Source organism: Chanodichthys erythropterus, chromosome 9 (assembly GCF_024489055.1).
Source record: "Chanodichthys erythropterus isolate Z2021 chromosome 9, ASM2448905v1, whole genome shotgun sequence".
In the NCBI taxonomy this organism is placed as follows: domain Eukaryota; kingdom Metazoa; phylum Chordata; class Actinopteri; order Cypriniformes; family Xenocyprididae; genus Chanodichthys; species Chanodichthys erythropterus.
This window is the reverse complement of record NC_090229.1, coordinates 9,801,611-9,823,812: the sequence shown is the minus strand read 5'-3', so window position 1 is coordinate 9,823,812 and position 22,202 is coordinate 9,801,611. Positions and strand designations below refer to the sequence as shown.

General features: G+C 35.2%; 1 protein-coding gene across 3 annotated transcripts in view; it reads right to left on the bottom strand.

The window, feature by feature from the left end:
- ntng2a (netrin g2a) overlaps window positions 1-22,202 on the bottom strand; it is an 81,855-nt gene that overhangs the window by 14,874 nt on the left and 44,779 nt on the right. For 2 of the 3 annotated variants that reach the window (XM_067393529.1, XM_067393530.1), the window contains exons 3-4: window positions 17,803-17,975; window positions 13,961-13,975 (exon numbers count right to left, since the gene is read on the bottom strand). In XM_067393529.1, the coding sequence (XP_067249630.1) occupies window positions 13,961-13,975; window positions 17,803-17,975 (188 nt within the window). Of the gene's footprint in view, window positions 1-13,960; window positions 13,976-17,442; window positions 17,467-17,802; window positions 17,976-22,202 lie in introns of all 3 variants that reach the window. The other variant, XM_067393528.1, reaches the window with a different exon arrangement.

The following is a 22,202-nucleotide window of genomic DNA, read 5'->3' as shown; positions in this document are numbered from 1 at the left end:
TGAGAATGATTCAGTGGGCTATATAACACTTTTAATTGTCAAGAAATTACTTCTCTTTAAATGTTTTGGTTCAGCATACTTACCTGTTGATCAAAGATTGCCTTAAACTTGCACCAGAAACTTTTTATTTTGTTTTATTTAGTAACTTTTATGAGGGTGTACTCATTTTTGCTACACAACATTTTATCATCTTGATAAGAAAATTTTATTTTCCTGAATAATTTTGACATTCTTCTTTGGTAATTGATTAAGCAGACTTACTGGAACATTATATTTCTAAAGAACCCTAATAAGTCATCTAAGTAATTGAGTAATTGCTGACTTTCATAAGGTTTAGAGGGGGTGTACTCATTTCTGCTGTGCACTGTATATAAACACAGCTTTATAACATAAAGCTTTTTAAAAACAAAAAAATTCTTACCGACCCCAATCATTTGAATGGAAGTGTATGCTAAACTGTTCAAACATTTCAGAAACCAAAAGTTTGACAGAGCTTGATGCCAAAAAGAGAAGTTGAATTACCATAGCAACAATAAATTGCCTGAACACTTTCTGTCAGGATCAGTATCAACAAAACAAATACTGTCATTATTTATTATTCTAGGTATATAAAACTTTAGTGTTTTGTTTAAAAAGTCTTTTGAGGGATACAGTAGTTAACCTGAAATGACAATTCTATCATCATTTACTCATCCTCTTGTCATTCCGAACTCATATGACTTCCTTTCTTCTCAGGAAAATGATTTTTTTTTTCTCTTCTATATAGAATATTCCAAAATAAAAAAATCTTTTTTTGTCATATAATGAAAGAGAATGGTGAGTGAGGCTGTCATTTTACCTAACATCACCTTTTGTGCTCCACAGAAGTTTTGAACAACATGAAGGTGAGTAAATGATGACAGAATTTTCATTTATTATTCTTTTAAGAGAGTTAGGCTTACTGTTCTGAAGGCAATTTGGGTTGTGTGACACAGACTTCAACAGATTGCACCTCAAAAATGACCTTTTGATGCTCATTTAAATGTGTATCATTGTGTAATTTGCACTTAAGCAGGAAATATGTACTTCAGATGTCAAAATTGCTGTGGGTACTACCTGGGTCTTCTGCATCTTTATCTTTCTTCTCTAGGTTTGTTGATCTTTTCTCCTCCTTGTTCTCAGTGAGAGGAACCTCACTGTTTTCTCTTACTTCAGATGGAGGTTTACTGTCCAGAGCATCTTTATCTTTCTTCTCTAGGTTTGTTGCTCTTTTCTCCTCCTTGTTCTCAGTGAGAGGAACCTCACTGTTTTCTCTTACTTCAGATGGAGGTTTATCTTTATCTTTCTTCTCCAAATTTGTTTCTATTTTTTCCTCCTTGGTCTTACTAAGAGGAACCTCACCGTTTTCTCCTACTTTGGATGGTGGTTTACTCTCAGGAGCATCTTTATCATTCTTCCCCAGGTTTGTTGCTGTTTTTTCCTCATTGGTCTCAGTGAGAGGAGCTTCACTGTTCTTTGCATCTTTGGATGGAGGTTTACTGTCAGGTTGAGGAGTATCTTCAGGGGCTGGAGCTTGCAAAGGGTCACTTGTCAAAAGAGGCTTGGTTGTAGGTGGGACTTTGCTGGTGGTGACTGTTTCTGCAACTGTCATGACAACTTCAATACCATCACCTGGACCTTCAGGAGCTGGTTTGATTTCATCTGACACATCGGTAGATTCTGTAAACTTGTCAGATGGAGGAGCCACCTCAACAGTGGCAGGAGCATCTTTGTCAGTTGCAGGGCCAATAGAACCAGTCTCTGGTTCAACCATAACTATTGATGGAGCTTCCATATCAGGAGATGAAGCAATAACATCAGTGGCAGGAGTTATTGGGACGATCAAATCCATGCCTGGAGGGAGTGCATCAGCTGTCTTCATTGCTGTATCTGTTGAGGACACAATGGCACTTTTATCCAAGGTATTTGCTGTAACCACTTCACTCGTTTCCACTGAAGATACATCAGAATAAGGAGCAAGAGAGGTTGGCAGTTGAATGGTGCTAGCTGATGCTGAAGATGTTGTTTCAAAAGTTGCCATGGTTGCAGAAGGTGTTGTTGCCATGGTTGCAGAAGATATTGCTTGGGTGACCATATAAAGCGTTGTTGCAATGCCATCAGAGGATGAGGCAAATGCATCAGTAACCTCAGGAAGAACAGAAAGTGGATTGCTTGTAACAAAGCCAGTTGTTGCAGTGACAGTGTTGGTTGCTGTGGCCGCATCGGGTATCACATCTGGTGCTGCGGAAACTGTAATTGTGTACAGAGCATAAAGAGTCAGATATCTAAACTGTTCTGTCAAAAGCAGTAAAGATGCTTACGGATGCCATTGCTGCCCTTTGGGCTTACATACTGTACATAATAGATGTTATTGCAGCGATTCAACCTTTCGCCATTTCCAGTTCAGCAGAAACGAGATACACAAGCCCTGATAGAATCACTTCCCCCTGCTCGTGCCCCGTCCAACTCTTCAAGGACAGGACTCGTTGCGCTTTCCTGTTATGGTTTCATGTATCTATCTCTCTCTCCATAAGTTCAATAGATTGGTTGCTTTTTGGTCTTCCTTACCATGACCTGGTCTCTTTTCTCTTATGAAATATTTAGCAGCTGTTCATTCAATCGCTATTCAAAAATAGATCTGAAAGAATTGAGCACCGGCCTTCAGCTGAGCCTCAACCGCCACGCCATGTGCTCTCGAAAGTGATTGTGTTTCACAATAACAGAGTATTTAATGATTTATCTCCTGAGGCTGGGCTTGCCATTTTCATAGTTACAGTTTCAGCGGCATTAGGTTCGAAAGGTGGATGCTACACACACCTGGTGCGAGAGGCAGAAATGGTGGGATAGGTAAGGTGGTGGCATTTTGTTTTGATTACACAAACAAAGCACAGAAAAAGTCACAAATTTTTCGCAGTCAACAAAACTGAACACCTGCTGTTTAGCACATCCGATTGGAAAATTGAGCTGCTTGGTAAGCAAAACTCACTGCTTTAAATGCGGTAAATAAGAATATGCACATTGCAATAAATATATTAGTTTGACATTTTTACAGAAAATAATTGTTAATAAATAAGGTAACTTTATTTTAAGGTGATGTAGTTATGTACTTACTATAATAATAACAGTAAATTATGCATAATTACAAGTAATTAATCCTAAACCAAATCCGGTTACACTTTATTTTGTTGTCCATGTTACATTGTTATTATTATGCATTTAAGTACTGTGTAATAATAATTAACAACATACAGTATACTTACTATAGGGTAAGGGTTAGGATCGTGGTTTGCTTTACGGTTAGTTGGATGTAATTATGCATAATTTATAATTATTACTACAGTTACTACATGTAACGTGTAACAAGGACACTAAAATAAAGTGTTACAAATAAAGTGTAACCAAAAATAAACTTTTTTTCCTTTTTAGGTATTGAGTATTCTGGCTTTTAAAATTGTGTATTTTAATATATATCTTCTCGTATTGTAAGTGGTTGTAAATTATGTAAAGGGAAAAAAAATGCTAAACAACTTTCGGTGGTAATTGACATTATGCCACATATGCTGACAATTAGATTTATTTTGATTAAATCCTGAACATTTTTTTTTTAAGGCTGTAAGATTTCATTGTCAGTTGTTGATTTTTTCTTTCTTTCTTTCTTTCTTTCTTTCTTTCTTTCTTTCTTTCTTTCTTTCTTTCTTTCTTTCTTTCTTTCTTTCTTTTTTTTTTTTTTTACAGCTGAAAGCCAGTTTAAATTGGTAACAGCTTGTAAGCTACAAGTAAGCAAGCCTCCACCTGCCCTGCTGACTTCAACGCTCGATTTGAGAAGACGCATAGCCGCCACATGGCATGTTACGTGGCACCTTGGCCCATATAAATTAATGAATGATTTAGTAATCACAGTAGTAATCACATTTAATCTCCATACTCTGCTCTACCTCAGATCAGAATATAGTGCACCGTTATAGCCATCAGTCAGACTGAAATTACATTGGAGTGCTCCCTGCATGCACTGCTTTCCTCAAGGTCCCCTGTGAGGTAAAGGAGAGCCACACAAACTGTGGGGAATTAACCAAGTCTGAAGGTCACTTGCTATTGGCATTGTTTATTTGCCTACGCTGTCTGTGTTATGGTAGTACCCCTTTTAGTATTTAAAAGTTTTTACAGTGCAATTCTCTTTAAATATGTTGCACTATTTTTCTGTTGCTTATAGTGATGATATTCAGGTTTAGAGCTGAAACCGTTTAGTGAAATGTTTTAGATTACATTTTGACTCATATAAACTACTAAAGGTGTTTCAAACAAGAATTTAGAGAAATGATCTAAAATGCTTTGTGTACAGAAGTGATTTTGTTGTTGTTTGTTTGATTTATCAGGTGCCAAATTTTAATCTTCCTAGCATAAAATGATGTCACACTATTTTAAATGTTCTAGGCTCTTTGAAAGCGTGTAAAGATTCAAAGCGCCTTTTAATAGAATAACTGTAATGTATGCATTCTCACAACCAGGAGGGCAAAAGAACAAAACTGAAAGTATGGCTTTAAACATGCTCCCTGTTGAATATTTCACCTCTCAATTATTAACACAAGTGAGGCAGAATAAATGAAGAATGTCCAACCTAAATAGATAGACACATGCTTGCATATATTATAGCTAATTTCAAGGTTAAAATGTCTTTGCGAACAGAGTTCTGATGGATTTACTCTTTAAAAATCAAAACTTGAATACTGGAAGACATTTAGAGAAAAAAAGTTTCTTTATGTATTCTTGTCTTGTGCAAACAAATTGTGATTGTGACACGATGTTCTCTTACCTGGCTGGTCAGGTGCCGTGGGTACGACTGTGAGTGTTGGACTAGACGGAGATGGCATCGTAGTTAAAGACGAGGTGTCTGTCTGGCTCGAGATGGTAGCAGCTGGCATTGTGGGCAGAAAGCTTGTCACAAGTAGCACTTGGGACAGTAAAATTACAGTGTTGAGTTGAGAGCCGAGAGAGTAAGTGAAGAGGGCCAGATACCTCCTACTGTTAACACCTCTATTTTTAATTTTAGCTTTGGAAAACATACTTGTACTTATGCAAAAGAATACAAAGCCTATAAAAATACAAGTGGGTGATGAAGTGTACATCTAGATACATTTGGTTGTTTAATTTTAAAGTTTAATCATTCAGTTTTTAGTTTTATTGTATTAGAATAGCCTAAACGTTTGATGATGATGACAATGATTATTGTTTTTAGATGCTGTTACTGATTTTTTTTATCATACATTATTATATATTTTTCAATGACTAGTATAAATTCAACCACAATGCTAAATCTGTCTAAGGGTGTGTTCACACTTGGCAGGTTTGGTTCAATTAAAATGAACTCTGGTGAATTTGCTCTCTTAGTGTGCTTCATTAGAATAAGTGTGAATGCTACAGGCGTCAGAACCACCGCCTCCTTGCGGTGGATCTTCGTTTGCATGTGACGGAGGAATTCCTGCCGCTATTTTGACTCCTTAGCACATTTTATGTATTGCACATATTATCTCCGCAGTCCGCACATACAATTAATGCCTTTAATGCCCAGCACACAGCAATGTTTTGGATGTTCTGTAAATTCCGTCGCAAAATATACATCATAAAAGCTGTTTTTGTTTTGTTTTGTATCTTTAGGTTAGGTCTTAAAAATGACATAACACTACTAGGACTAAATGTATCATTTTCAGTGTTGGGGAATGTTACTTTTACAATATTGATACAATATTGCATTACTCCCTAATAACTAACTGCGTTACATTGGTACATTTGTACATATGTGGTACATTACTTTTGCTTTACTTTTTCCTAGATGGGGTCGGCTTGCAGGAGAAGGAAGTTCAACAGTTTTATTTCTAAATATAATCTAAAGTAATTTTTGCTTATTAGTATGGTTGAATTATATCATTGAATGTCAGCAGCAAAGACATTGGTTAATAAAGTGAGATTAAATACATAAAGTATGTTTGTGCAATTTAATCTAGTTTATTATTACAGGTTTGCGTAAAATTCTGAAATTGCAATTCACTCTATTTTTATTCATTTTGAGGAATATTGGAAGTTTTCTTGCAAGTGAGATGAGTAAATGCATGTTCACATTTAGTCTAGACCTACAATAACCGTCATGTTTACATAGCGCACACAACACCTCTGCACTTTATTTCTCTCAACATGGGGACAGGAGAGTTGTCAGTCAATGTGAAAAAGTAACTTGCGTTTATTATCTGAAAAAGTATCTTAGATATTTTGTTGTGAATTGAAAAAGTAATGCGTTACTTTACTAGTTAATTGAAAAAGTAATCTGATTACTTAACTCAAGTTACTTGTAATGTAACTTGAGTTAAGTAATCAGATTACTGGTCATTTTCTTTTTTGTTCCGGACCAAAAGAACCAAGAGAACTGAAGTACAAGTGTGAACACATGATAAAACGCCACAGCCAAGCAATGCTTGATCTTAAAGACACACTACGGTCCATCTACTACTAAACAGCAACGAAAAGGAACTTTAAAGTCAACATGAAATGAAAATCAACCCTATTTACTTTCCCAATACAAGATACAGATCTTATTGTAAGTAATTCAAACATTTGTCTGGTCCACTTTACACAATCCAATCAATTCCCGACAAAGCTTCATCCTACATTTTCTCCTACATTTGTATATCCTGTTTCCTTGAGAATCGCATCATATTGTGAATTAAAATGGGTTACGAATGGCATTTCATGTTGACTTTCATGCAAAACAGGGAGCTAAGAGCACGTCCATTAAACAAGGCTTCATCTATACACCAGCAGAACTGCTCAAAGATGCTAATGTAGTCTCTGCATGTGTCACCTGGTGTATTGGTGAGGGATTCAGGGATCACTGAGCCGCCTGTTGGGGCAGGAGGAGAAGTCGATGTGTCACTGGAGGTGGCCGTGTCTAGTCAGCAGACAGAAGGATGAGCTCGCCAGTGCAGGGATCAAATACCACGACAGTATTGCCCATCAGAGCCTAAATCAGCCTGATCTCAGCTATTCGCTGACCACAAATAAAGGGCACTGCTAAATGCACTTTACTGCAGCCCACAGCACTAAAAGGGACAAGCACTAGAGAGTGACTTGCATGCTTTTGATGATGTATGGATTTACCCATGACATCAGTCGATCATGTCCATATACTACAATGATATTGTATCATAATACAGATGCATATACCATGGTACTGTTTGATTGCCATTTTATATACAATAGTATTATATGGTACTTCAATAATATCGGCAATTACGTTAATATAACAGTTTTCAATTAAAGTTCACAGTACATTAAAATATTTGTAATAATAAATGAGTGTGTGTGTGTATATAAAGTCAAACCAAAATTTATTCAGACACCTTTTTCAACATTTCATTCATTAATACAGTTTATTCGCTATAGTTTTAAAAAAATGGTAATAAAATATGACAAGATCTCAGAGTTAAACTGTGTCAGAAAAAAATAATCTTAATAATGTCAGATAACACTTAAGCAAAACATGGTCAGGTCAAAGTGTCTGAATAATTTTTGGTCCCAAATTTTTATGCACTTTACAGTCTACAGTATGAAGAATTTTGGGGTATAATATGTCAGTTTACTTTATTTTGCTATCCTCACTTACATAAATGAACTATAGTGTCCTGCACCCACTAGTAAAAATATATAAAAAGATTATATATAGTGTCTGAATAATTTTTGGTTTGACTGTATATACAAACACCGGTCTATGTTAAATGCAAAAAATAAATGAGCATTACCCTTAATTAATCTACCTATGAATTTGATGCACTGTGAGTATTCACAACATTTCTCGAGTTGTTCATATGTACAATGATTTACATTTCAGATGCTGTTAATATTACATTATATCTATCCGTACATGTGCTAAAATCAGACTTTAAGTTTGAATACTTTTGAGATCACGTTGTCATAGTTGAGTCCAAACATCACTGTTTTAGCATAGTAGTGTTGAATATGTGCACATACTGTACTTGAGCATGAACTCATGTGAAAGTTTTTGGATGAAACTTACTTAAAGTCACACGCGCTCCTCAATGCCAGCACAATGTTAATCATCTCTGTCTATGCCAGTATTCACAGTACTGTACGTCAAATATGGAACGTGGCATTCGGCATCTCATGCATGTTAGCTTGTTTGCTGTCGTCTGCCTGTCTCAATAGGAGCAGGTGTCTTCCCTCTGGAAGAGGAATGACCATGTCAGCTCACACTGTGCCGGTACTGATGGGAGTTTTGGGATTCAGCGTGGGCAGCCCACAGCGAGCACCGCAGCAGGCCGATACTTCCTGCTCTCAGGCATGCTGATGTTTTATTAAGGTTGCGTCCCTCCCTAGTGTTTCATAATTAAAGCATGGCTGAAGACACTGTTCCCTAATTCCATGGGTTTATTGTATTTACATGGTTTGCTAATGAAAAATGGTTCGTATTACTGATAGATGTTTTATTTAGTGTTGTGTCTGAGTGGTGTGGATGAAAATAATTTATGTCTCAGTCTCTGGGTAATAATTCAGTGAGAGATTCACACAGAGTTTCGTGTTCTGTGAGATCGGTGTTGCATTTTTGCAATTATGTTTTATATAAACTGTTAAAGGGAACATATTATGGAAAATAGGATTTTTTGTACTCTATAATACTTTCACTATGTAATGCAAAACTTCTTTCTATTAGGATAATTATGGAATATCATGGTGTTGACATCAGAACCAGCGAGCAAGTAACACAGTCATACTGGTTTGGAACATCATGATGGTGAGTAAATGATTTTGACAGAATTTTTATTTTTGGGTGAACTGTCCGTTTAACATACCTGTATGACCGACCACATTTACATGTCCTTACTTATTTTCAATTTTCAGTTACATTCAGTTCAGGAAAATCATAACAGAGGCAATTTACAGTACATACACTATACTGTTCAAAAGTTTGGGGTTGGTAAGATTTTTTAATTTTTTTTTTCAATCTTTGATAAAATTCTCATGTTTTTAATAGAGGTCTCTTATGCTCACGCAGGCTGCATTTATTTGATCAAAAATACAGTAAAAACTCTGTAATATTGTAAAATATTATTACAATATATTTTGTATATTTTTTCTATTTTAAAGTATTTTAAAATGTCATTTATTCCTGTGATGGAAATGCAGAATTTTCAGCATCATTCTCCAGTTTTCAGTGTCACATGATCCTTCAGAAATCATTCTAATACACTGATTTGATGCTTAAGAAACATGTCTTATTATTAATGTTGAAAACTGTGCTGCTTAATGTTTTTTTTTGGAAACTGTCATACATTTTTTGAGGAATCTTTGATTAACAGAAAGTTCAAAAGTAAAGAATTTATTTGAAATAGTATTTTTTTAACATTATAAATGCCACTTCACACCAAGAGCTCAAACATTTAAAGTGGCAGATGACAAAACTGCAGCACATATTTATAAGAAACAGAATTTTATTGTCTGTTTCCATGGACGCTAATATAGTTAACATTATAGATGTCTTTTTAGTTATCGTTCTTGGTGTGAACCCTTAAATGTCTTTACTGTTACTTTTTATCAATTTAATGCATCCTTGCTGAATAATTTTGAGTGATAGTAAATAGGGGTCTAGAACTGTTTCTGGATAAAAAATTGAAAAAAAAATAATACAGCTGTCAATCAAATTAACTGTATGTTATCAAATGTTTCGCAATGAATCTCAAACACCAGTATTTGCTGAGAAAAGCCCCATAATGAAGAAAATTTCGACAATTCATTATTGTGGCAAATGTATAAAATCACTGAATAGACAAAAAGTGTTTTAGAAGTCTATACATGTTCTTGTGTTCCATCTGTGCTATTTTTTACTATTGGTGTACTCTATAATAAATGCACTACATTGACTGTTTATTCAGCGTCTTTTACGACAACGAATTTAAGATGCTGTGTCACACATGTCCATTCACACAAAATGATCAGTAGAGGCATCCAGAGAGGTATTAGCATCCAGTGCCTTTTAACAGGCTACTAATCGAATTAGCCTCTCGCAGTACAGTCATGCTTTCTGGACAAAGAGTGCATGTGTGCCTGTGTGTGAGAGAGTGAGCAGCTCTGAGCAGAGAACGACGGGTAACAGGAGGGCAGGCATATGGCCACGGGGGGTTAACGTGGGAGCTGGAGCACGATTTCTCGCGTTCACCCCCCCACCCGCCATCTGCCACTGAACCGGACCAGAACCAAAAAAGCAGGCATAGACTGACCAGATCTACTTCAGACTGCTCTCCTTCTCTGACCACATTAGAAAGCGAGAGAGAGAGAGAGAGAGACAAAGAAATACTGTTTGTTTGAGAGAGATGAAGAAAAAAAAAAAACAAGACAGACTTGCAATCTTGTGAATTAATGGCTCTCTTCCAAAATCTAGTAAGCTGACTATTTAAGGCAGCATGCGTGCGCTCCTGCTGTTCCAAAAGGTAAGCAGCATGATTATGCTGCCTTCTAAGAAAACTCTTTTGGCCAGATTCTAAGGCAGTATGTCAAAGGAAGCAATGCCAAAATGCTATTTTCTAGTTAACAGGCGTATAAATCCAACTCCTGTCAACTTGAAACCTAAATCTCCAAAACTGTTTGCCAAGATTACATTTCAATATGAGCATTTCAGTGTAGTGTATCACTCTTGTCAGAATATATTGCTGATTTGAAATATGCTGTTGAAGTGTAGAACACACACATATTGGGTAAATAAATTTTTTTATCAGTTTAATTTGATTATTTTTAGCCATACTTTTTTGTATTTAATAATAGTATTTTATATTTAATAATGGTATTTTATATTTTATATTTATTTTTATATTATTTATTATTATATATAATTTTTTTATATATTTTTATTTTATAAGTATACTTAAATAATAAAAAATAACATGTTAAAAAAAAATGTTAAAGGCCCACTGAAGTGCCTTGAAGTGCCTGAAACAGGAAAACAGGGTCGGACATATTAAACAGCTCCTCCCCTTTTTTAAATAGCCAATAGCATTTCATTTATATCACAGCTCAGCCAGAGCCGTTGAGCTCAATAAAGCCTCAGTTTCCTTCTAATCTCTAACCGTTTCTCTTCCTAATCTCCTCCATATCGCTTTAAAATATTGCATTCTGTGCAGAATTCAAATAGGTCCGATATGTTTTGTGGTCTGCGCCGACTCGTGCATATGATCCGCTCTGTGATATAATGTCTCTGGACCAGAGCAGACTGTGTGCGCTGCGGTTTGCGTGACGCTAACGTGAAACGACTTAATTCGCCTCAATGGAAAGCATATTTACACTGTCTTAATCGTTCCCTGTCCCCTATATAGTGGAGAAAATAGAAAATGTGTGAACAAGTGACTGATTTCAGCTGCAGCTTTAGCGTCTATTTATAATGTAGGGGGCGGGACACTTTACAGAAGATCTGATGAGAAGCTGAAGTCCGCGGTGATGTCATGAAAATCCATGATCCATTTTAGCGGAAGTGAGAGAATGTAGGTTTTAGATGCTTATATCTTCTAAATGCAAATTTTGTCGTTGTTTTGGAACACACCAGCTTATTCATAACCTTAAGCCTAACATGTTCATACTAAAAGCTAAAAAAACGTATATTTTGGTTTCGTTGGGACTTTAATGTGCATGCATATTCTAGAGCAAAGTATCAAAAAAGTGATTGGCTCTTCCAAATAAAAGGTGGGATTTTTTTCTCTTGTATTGTGCTTGAGTGTGTGTGCTTGACTGTTGAGTTTTGAGTATTGTGCACTTGTATGTGTGCTTGACTAATGGAATGCTGTTTGTATATGACCCATTAAGTTGCAGCCTATTTAGATCACTTAAGAGCTTCCATTTCAGTTAACATGCTGCCTTAGAAGACAGGCACCTACAGTATACAGGCTGTAGACAGCAAGGAAGTTCACTTGGTTTTGGAACAGGGCCAGTTCCTTGCAGTAATTATGAATAATTTCAGCTTTATTACACAGAGTTGCTCACTAAATCTTTGAGATGCTTCTCCCCATGCACTGCCTCAGACACTTGGGCATGAAGATGTGCAATAACATTGCCCTTGCTGGATAAATGCATGAGGGTTATTTTTAGTGTGATGGGAGGCCCACAAGATTAATAAACATTCATCATCCATTTTCTCCAAATTCCTGCTCTCTGTCTTTCTCTATTGCATTCTCTCTCTCTCTCTTGCACTCTGTTTTCCGCTCTGTCTTCTCCTTTAGGACAGTGAGAGCTTTCTATCACAGTTTCCAAACACACTATCCAGGAAAGAGGAATGGAGTAAATGGTGCTTCCATATTTTATTCCTCATCCTCTCACACAGTAAAATTGAATAAAAATAAAATAAAAAATGATACCGGATAGCAGTGGGGTTCAATCCCAGGACTGTTTGGAGATCATTTAGGTAATGATATCTTGATTTGCCCCTGAAGCGCATATGCTGATAACCTTCCCATTCCAGCATGACTAGTGCAGAGGTCACTGCTGCTGCAGTCCTACATGAGCAACTACATTTGAACCAAGGTTTGCTTCCACATTGTAACTTACTCTGCCCGATATCTGCCAACTTAAGCTAGAATGCCGTCTGATCGTCTTGTAAAGTGACCAAACCCATTTTGTTTTTTAATACTGATGCTTATGGGTGGGTAAATCTGAAATGAGTGATACATTCCACAATACTGGCGTGCAATGAAGTGTAAAGTAATAAATATTGATTATTTCACAGACATACAAAGTGGATTATGCAGTTAGATATTTGGTATCTTGTTCATGCGCGACTTAAAAGTTATTTTCCATGAATTTTGCAATGAATTATTTATTATTACTGGATACCAATTTTTAACAATTATTTAATAGATTGCACTAATAAAAATATAGATGGATATAATTACTTAATACACATTACTGTTCAAATGTTTGGATCTGTAAGACATTTTTATTCAGCAAGGGTGCTTTAAATTGATCAAAATTGGCACTAAAGTCATTTATATTTTACAAAAGTTTCTATTTCAAATCAACCGTTTTTTTTTTTTTTTTTTTTTTTACTTTCTATTAATCAAAGAATCCTGAAAAAAATATCACAGTTTCCACAGAAATATTAAGCAGCAAAACTGTTTTCAACATTGATAATAATAAGAAATGTTTCTTGAGCATAAAATCAGGAATTTACAATGATTTCTGAAAGATCATGTGACACTGAATGATGCTGAAAATTTAGCTTTGCCATCTCAGGGATGAATTATTAAAAAAAAATAATAGAAAAGTGCTATATTAAATTGTAATATTACACAATATTACTGTTGTTACTGTAAGTTTGATCAAAATTAATGCAGCCTTTAAGCATAAAATACTTCTTTCAAAAACATTAAAAATCTGACTACAAACTTTTGAACTGTAGTGTAACTTAAAAAACTGTCAAAAGAAATTTCCAAAAGACATTTTGTTCATATTGTAGGAACCGTGGATGAACCAGACAAATGAATCATTCAGATGATTCTTTCAAAACATAATTCTGGCTCCAGCTCCACCTCGTTTACAGAGAAAACCAATGCTGATTACTTTTTACGACATCCATGTTTCCTGACAGAAGGAGAAGTGACAGCCATTTGTGACACCAAATGGTCATCCAAGAAGATAAAGAGTCTTTGATCACCAGATCAAAAGAGACAGAGAGACAATGCAGACTTCCTAACTTCACAGAAAAACCAACGGAGACTGTTCTACTAAAACTAAAAAACTAAACTAAAACTGCATCAAAATTGTTCCAAACTATTTTAAATGGACTTATCAAACATATTTTAACTGCATACATTTTAAATCATGTCCACAAATACTACCTGTAAACAGTTATGCTTTAGAACACCCAAAATTCGTGTAAATGTGATAACTCTTGAATGACTGATTGAAAGTATGCCTTATTTGGAAGGAATTTAATTCTCTTTCTGAAATTTCTCTCCTTGTGGCTTGAATGAAACTCACATTTAAAGTCGACTCAAGCAAGTACCTCCAGATTCTACAAGCTGAACTGGTGCATTTAAATTAATGATTCATGGTTCGTTAAGGTCTTTGAAGTGCATATTTTGCTATGAATTCTGTTCATCATATCACTCTCTCGCTTAAAACGCTTTTTCTTTAATTTCCTTTCTTAATGCAACACGTATGAATGAATGTGTGTATGTGTGTGTGTTTGTGTTAAATTAGTTTGTGTTAGAATAAATAAAGTCTCTTGTAGATTTCAAAAGAAACGTCTTGTATTATGTGCTTCTAAAATTGCTCGGTTTTTTTTTTTCGTAAACTAAACAACTCTTTATAATTCCCTATAAATTAATTATTTAATTTGAGCTAATTTTACTTCCTATGCTTTAGTTACGTTTACTCAACAATTTTGAGATTTTGTACATGCCCAGAAATCACTATTTTTAATGCCTGAGATTTAACATGTGCATGGGAGCCCAGTAAAAACTGATCAAACAATATCTTTCAAAGATTTTGAGTTATGTACGGAGCCCCTAAAGGGACATGGTGATGAAAAAAAAAAATGAAATGGGAGAAAATATTATGTCATTTTTATTTTTTTGAATTCCCCAGAGAAACGTTCCATTCCCTTGCAAAACTCTTGTGTTCTAAATATTTTGAATGGATGCAAAGTTTCTCGAGGGAACTCAAAAGCATTGACAAATAATTTTTCTTCCCATTTCAGATTTTTTCCCCTCATTATGTCTCTTAAGGGGCTCTTAAGTTATGTTATGTAGGTATATAGATTGTCCATGGGTGTGTTTGAGGCTGAGACCAACGTTAATCCAGATGTCTTGCATGCAAAAGAAAGATCTTACTCAAGTTTCATAATCTCACTATTCAGATTTCTGCAATGACCTGCAGAGTCCTTGGCGAGTGTCAGGGTGTTCCATTATTCAGCAGAATGAATGAACACAGTGACACGTCACTGTTCAATTGGTTTATGGATGATAAAATTAAATTCTTTCCAGGGTCTAAAAATATTAGAAGTGACCATGAAACTTTTAGTTCAGAACAAATTCGTCCCTTAACGGCAAACACATTTTAGAACAGGCATCACACCTAAATCTCGAGAGAAAATCCTCTCTCACACATCATTAAACGTACATAAAACATTACTTTTTGCAGACAAATGTTGACAGACCTTGCAAAATATGCATTGCATGCTGTGGAAGATTATTTCACCACATTCCTAACAATCCCAGTTCTCCCAGGTTATTACATTTTTTCAGCTTGGCAATCATTAAAAAAAAATGACATCACAAACTCTAAAATCAGATTCTGACAGGCCCTAATAATATTGAATTATGGAGATATTTCAACATATTACTTTGAGTGAAGTAATGTATTAATGTGTCTTCTGCATGTGTGTTTGATGGCAGGCAGCGGGACCCTGAGGGAGTGAGAGAGTCCACAGCCCAACACACACTGAGATAAATTGCTCTCACTCCAGTGAGTGTTATTCATTGGTCAGAGGTTGGGAAGAAAAGCTTCTCAGGACCCAAAAGCACTGTGAAGGTACCACAGTACAGGTATGGTTTCAAATGGTAATAAAACCACATTCCAATACTTATGGGCAGTTGACATGACATATCATTTCTTTTATATTTTCATTTCATTTGTTTGGACATGAAACAGATTTTGTTCATAAAAAAAAAAAATGCAATTTATTAAAAACATTTTTCTATTTTAGTATTTTTTAAAAGCTGGCAAAGCTGAATTTTCAGCATCATTAATGCAGTCTTCAGTGTCACATGATTCTTCAGAAATCATTCTAATATGATGATTTGATGCTCAAGAAACAATGTTGAAAACGGTTGTTCTGCTTAATATTTTTGTAAAAATGTTTTTAAGGATTATTTTACCAATGGAAAGTTCAAAAGAACAGCATTTATTGAAAATAGAATTCTTTTGTAACGTTATAAATGTTTTTACTTTCACTTTTGATCAGTTTAATGCATCCTTACTGAATAAAACTACTTTTTTCAAACTCCAAACTTCTGAATGGTTGTGTAAATTTCATGAAAAATTATATCCAAATTATATATATATATATATATATATATATATTTCATTTGTCCCATATACATGTACCATGCTACTGAATGATTACTGTATCCATTTACTATGGTATTTACATGATACACCATCATGTTGCATGTCCTAAAATGCATAATAATAATACCATGGTACTTTGTGGTACTTTTATAAAGTTCTGTTATCTTGTAAATAATCTTCTAGTTTTCCTAAAGGGCTCGTCTACTAAACTCTGCTCTACTACCACAAGACTAACCTATGTTAATCTATAGAGCAACACAAGAGCACTACTCTACTGACTTTAAAAAAGCTCGAACCTGTAAACGTGTCTACAGAAGTTGATGGAGCCAGAGTCTGGGGTACTGTGATTGGTTGGACTGACTCTGTGCTGGTTGGTGTTGAGTCTGAGGTCAGTTGGACTGTGGGTGGTGTTATGGATGTAGTTATAGACAATGGTACAGTGGCTGGGTCAAGCGTAACTGCTAGTGTTTGCACTGAGGACAAAAAAGAACAGCATTACAGCCTGTTGAGTCCATATTCAAATGTAAGAGTTCTGGCAAATGGCTAAAGATGCACTAAGTAAGGGTCTTGACACTGACATCAACTGGCAATGTTGAAGTATTGAGTAAAAGCATAGTTTTTGGTTTTCGACAACTTTGGCAAATACCCTATTAACCCAACATTGTTATTAAATAATGCCAAAACTGAAAGTGTCAGAAAATAGGTTTACAGAGATGAAGTGAGTAGTATTCAGCTGGTCATGATGGTTATGATCTCACTATGGTAATATAAAACAGCTTTTATGCAACTGATATGAGTAAATTGTCTCTTTCTAGTCTAAATCATTTGAAACATTTTTAAAATCACCATTCTTTAGATACAAAATAAAATCTGCTTCACTAAAAACGTAAAACACTTCACCTTTAAACTGAAAAATAAAATACAGAGTACACCTTTAAGAAGAATCTTGAGGAAAAAGACTCTGTATTCCTCATGAGATCAGTCATCGCCTCAGATTTCCAACAAAACAGCATTAAACCACCACAAATGGGCAGCACTGCACTGAAATCTCCTATAACCTTGAGCACACCCTCATACATCACAAGCCAGCATTAGAATGCTTTGCGTCTTAGATCACATGAAACATTTACGAAGTAGAAAACTGTGGAAAAATGCATCACGCCATCAGAGTTCACAGTGACAGTTAAGGGACAGATCATAACCGACGTCTTGTTAACGACATGAAATAAAGAGGCCAAAAAGAGTGATGGCAGCAGGAGTGAAAACATGAAAACGACAGTCAGCGTATTCCATTAGCATGCCACTTACTGCCAGATGTTCCCGACGCCTCACCTGCAAACAGAAAGAGAGGAAGATAAAACAAATGAGAGAGTTTCACTCATTTGTCTTGTAGGTTTATTTTATTTTTCTCTACCACTCTGGAGCACATCTAAGATTAAAAAATACAGAAGACAGCCTCGCTTTCGCAGGCAGTGAGCGTACAGTAGCGATGAACTGTACATTTCTGCTATTCAGTATGCTTATTTTCTTTTTATTGCAAAGTTTCCTTTGTGCTATTCTACTTTCCTTAGCAAGTGAAGATGCCCCAGTTTTCTACACTGTACGTAAATCATAGCTTCTTCTCAGGTGTGTGCGCGTGTCTGAATACAGCAGGTGCATAATTCTTACAAATGTTCGGGGAGCCGTTCGGTGTGGGCAGGTAGGAGCCGGGCTTCCAGGACTTGGCTTTGAAACCTCTCTCACAGGCCGAACAGTCTTGTCCAGTGGTGTTGTGCTCACAGTCGCACTGAAGGGTCCCATCACGGAGGGAGCACTGACCGGCGTGGAGGTTACACTTACACCTGTGAAAACAGGAAACGGCGGACAATTAGCATGCTTGTTACATTGCTGCCGAAGGCAAGGGCGACAGGATGATTCCCACCTTTTATTTGTTAGGGTCACCCGAGGTAGCTCATTAGCTCACCTACTTGGCTCAAGAAATCAGCTAGGCTAATTAGTGGAGCCAGAAAACAGTACCTGTAGGGAATATTCTGCAGATCTTTACATCGCGGTTGATGTGTAAAGAGTTATATAGAGAGGGGTTTTGGGCCAATGAGATTTCACTGTGGGCAGGGCTATCCAGTACACCACTGGTTCAGGCATGCTGGTTTTGTTGCTTATCGTGGCTGGTGTGGACAAAAGCTCAAATTTAATGGGATAGTTCACCCAAAAATGAAAATTCTATCACTTATTCCCCCTGAAGTAGTTCCAAACCTGTATGAATTTCTTTGTTCTGCTGTACACAAAGGAAGATATTTGGAAGAATGTTGGTAACCAATCAAATCTCGCCCCCCACATTGACTACCATAGTATTTATTTTTCCTACTTTGGAAGTAAATGGGGGGCGAGATCTGATTGGTTATTGACAGAATTTTCATTTTTCAGTGAACTATCCTTTTAAGGCAGTGATTTTATTGCTGGAGATCAGCAGGTTGATGTACAAAGCAAAAAAAAAAAAAAATCTTCCTTTTGTACATTCCTTTTTGTTTGTTTTCCAGTAAAAATACACTTAACATTAAATCAACACTTAAATCAATATACATTTACTTGAGAAGCAATATGAAGTAAGATAAGTTTTCTGAAAAATGTATCAAAATAAAGTGACTTTACTCTAAAAACAAGAAAAAATGTCTGCCAGTGAGGTAAGAAATATAAACTTAGATTTTTTTCTTTTAAGCATAAAGCTTAATTTTAGTTTAATTTTGATCATGTTTTTCAGAAAAGAAGACAATATCTAAACTGTAAAACTATTTTTTATTACTATTATTTTGTTTTATTCAACTTTATTTTTTTTTAGTAGAAGTACTAAAATTACTAAATCTAAAACTGAAATAAAAAAATTAAAACTATTTAAAAAATATAACACATATAAACTATTAACTATTAACTATGACTTTTCCTTCAATAAACTCCTAATTTACTGCTTATTAATAGTTAGTAAGGTAGTTATTAAATTTAGTTATTGGGTAGGATTAAAAATGCAGAATAAGGCATTAATATGTGCTTAATAAGTAATAAATAGCCAATATTCTATTAATATGCATGCTAATAAGCAACTAAAATAAAGTGTTACCAAAATATTAATAGACATTTTAATAGTACGTACATAATCCTAAAAAAACAGTGGTGCAGTAAGATAAGATACCATCTGAAAACAAGACTTATTGTTTCTTTTTAATGACTTTTAGGTAACTTGACTGGAAAACAAATGAAAAAGAGAAAGATTAAAGTCATTTTTATGGTGTGCGTGGTCCTGAAAACTTCTGTCCACTCTTCTAGATATTAGTGTGATATTAAAGTCTTTTTTTGTTCTTTTGCTAGACGTTTCTAATCTTTCATCATTATCAACTCTTCCCATGCTCCATGTTTGTAAGCACTATAGAGGCTGTTTGTGTTTGTTAGATGCGGGTGAGTTTGATTCTCTTTGTCTCTGATGTTGGAGATAAAACTCTGGGATCTGTGGGGACAGTAAACAGCATCCGTCTGCTCTACTCCAAATATAGCAGCCATCTACTGGGGGGAAGGGAATACCTCGAGAAAGATGGAATGAACAAAAGAGAGAGAGAGAGAGTGAGTAATGATTATCGCTAGTAATGAGAATAAATGGGGGATATTGAGATGGCCTTGCCTTGTCTCTCCTTATCGTTGGCTTTATAAGAAAAATCTGCAGTGCTCCACAAAATGTCGCTTCCCTCCTTTGAGTTTATGAGGAATGCTTTGGCTATCTGACAGCCGAGTTTAAGGATAGTTGAGATTAAAGGTCTTGGGAGGAAAGCAGGTTAGTATGGAAATGACGACTTTTGCAATTACAATCTCTCTAATCAAATGAGTGTGTAAATCCCAATGCTTCGGATTTTTTTTCATCCTCACTAGAGCGGACAGCAATCCATTTGCATGAAATATTTATGAAGCTGACCTATATATTTCCATGCGGACACCCCATAACCAAACCTTGTATTGCCATATAATGAGGTCATACCTCGCCCTCTGAAGTTTCACATGAAAAAAAAAAGTGATTCAACATACGAAACTCCAGAATAAAATGCTGTCTTGTGCCATTCTAGATTCCTGTAAAACTATTTCTTGTTTGCATGTTTTAAGCATGAAGTCCATTTAAGTCCATTTAAGCATGACAAATTTTAAATGTAAAATCTTTGAAACTTGATATGTAATCTTAATTAAACACAGTGCACTGCATTTTATTGCAGTTTTCAAATAGTAAATTTTTCAGCATAGAAATGAAAGATATGCAAGCTTCTGGGTTTGGTGAATGGTGATCAGATTTTTATTTTTAATTTGAATTTTGTCATTTTGTTTCTTAATACAATAAAATTATTTCTCTATTATTTCAGACTCTTATAAAACTCATATAAAGTTTGTAAAATGTTTTGGACAATGCATAATTAATTAAATTTATATATAGTCAAACCAAAATGTATTCAGACACCTTGAACATTTTATTCACTAATACAGTTTATTCACTATAAAATATGACAAGATATCAGAGTTAAACTGTGTCAGAAAACAATCTTAATTGTGTCAGATAACACTTAAGCAAAACATGGTCATGTCAAAGTGTCTGAATAATTTTTGGTCCCAAGTTTTTTATCAATTTTACTGGTAGCTCACTGTATGAAGAACTTGTGGGTATAATATGTCACAGTTTACTGTGTGTCCTGCACCCACTAGTAAAATATCTGGTGTATACTGAATAATTTTTGGTTTGACTGTATATATCATTTCATATAGGGCAGACAAAAACGTGAACAAGATCATGACACTAGCCAGGCTCAAACCTGCATCCCCATGTGCAACAGGTATTGTGTAGTGTGCCACACCTCCATCATGGTTTTTCCCCTCCTGTCTGTTTCCACACCCTGTCATTTACTACACCTAGTGGATAGGGGAGAGTGTGATTTTGCTCAATTTAATTTACTTTAATTAGGTCTTCCTTCAAAAGCCTGAGGAAACCGTTCTACCATCCTCTCAAGGCCTTTAAGCCATAATTAAAACGCAGAGTCAATCACACACTCATTTATTTGGCTGTTTCTTCAAGACCAAGTGCCGATCAAGCTCCTATCATGACAAATTAATCACTGGTGGACCACTTCGTTTCGGAGATCCTCGCCTTAAGGGAGACTTCTACTTTTGAGAGACAGCGCGGGATCTCAGACGAACGTTAATCAATTAAAGCACAGCATGGCACGGTCTCATATCAATTTCTGACCAAATCCTGGGTGTGGACTTTACAATCCTCTGATGTACAGATTGAAATTAGGACCCACCCTGTGAGGAGCGATGAGAAACAGATAAGAATGAGTCTTCTTTGTAATGCAGAGCACTGTGAGCAGATATAGATGTGTTCTGAAGAGCGTCTTGCTCCATGTGTTTATTTTGCTTGAGTTGCATATTTGGGTGTTTCATCTATGGGCATTTTTATATTGAGTTTTTTTTTGTTGTTTTTTTTTTGTTTTTTTACTATTTTTTTTTTTTTAAAGTCACATTTAAACTGCCTTGGAAACTTTTTACTATGTCATTATCATGTACACTGCTGTTCAAAAATGTGGGGTCAGTAAGAATTTTTTATTTTTTTTTTGGAAAGAAATTAATACTTTTATTCAACATGGATGCATTGAAAGGTGGCAGTAAAGAAACAGTGTCTATATATATATATATATATATATATATATATATATATATATATATATATATATATATATATATATATATATATATATATATATATTTCAAATAAATGCTGTTCTTTTGAACTTTTTTTTTGAAAAAATGGAAAAAAATGTATCAGTTTCCACAAAAATATTAAGCAGCACAACTTTTTTCAACATTGATAATAATAAGAAATATTTCTTGAGTAGCAAATCAGCATATTAGAATGATTTCTGAAGGATCATGTGACACTGAAGACTGGAGAATGATGCTGAAAAATTCAGCTTTGCCATCACAGGAATAAATGACATTTTGAAACATTAAAATAGAAAATTATTATTTTAAAATAAATATTTCACTAT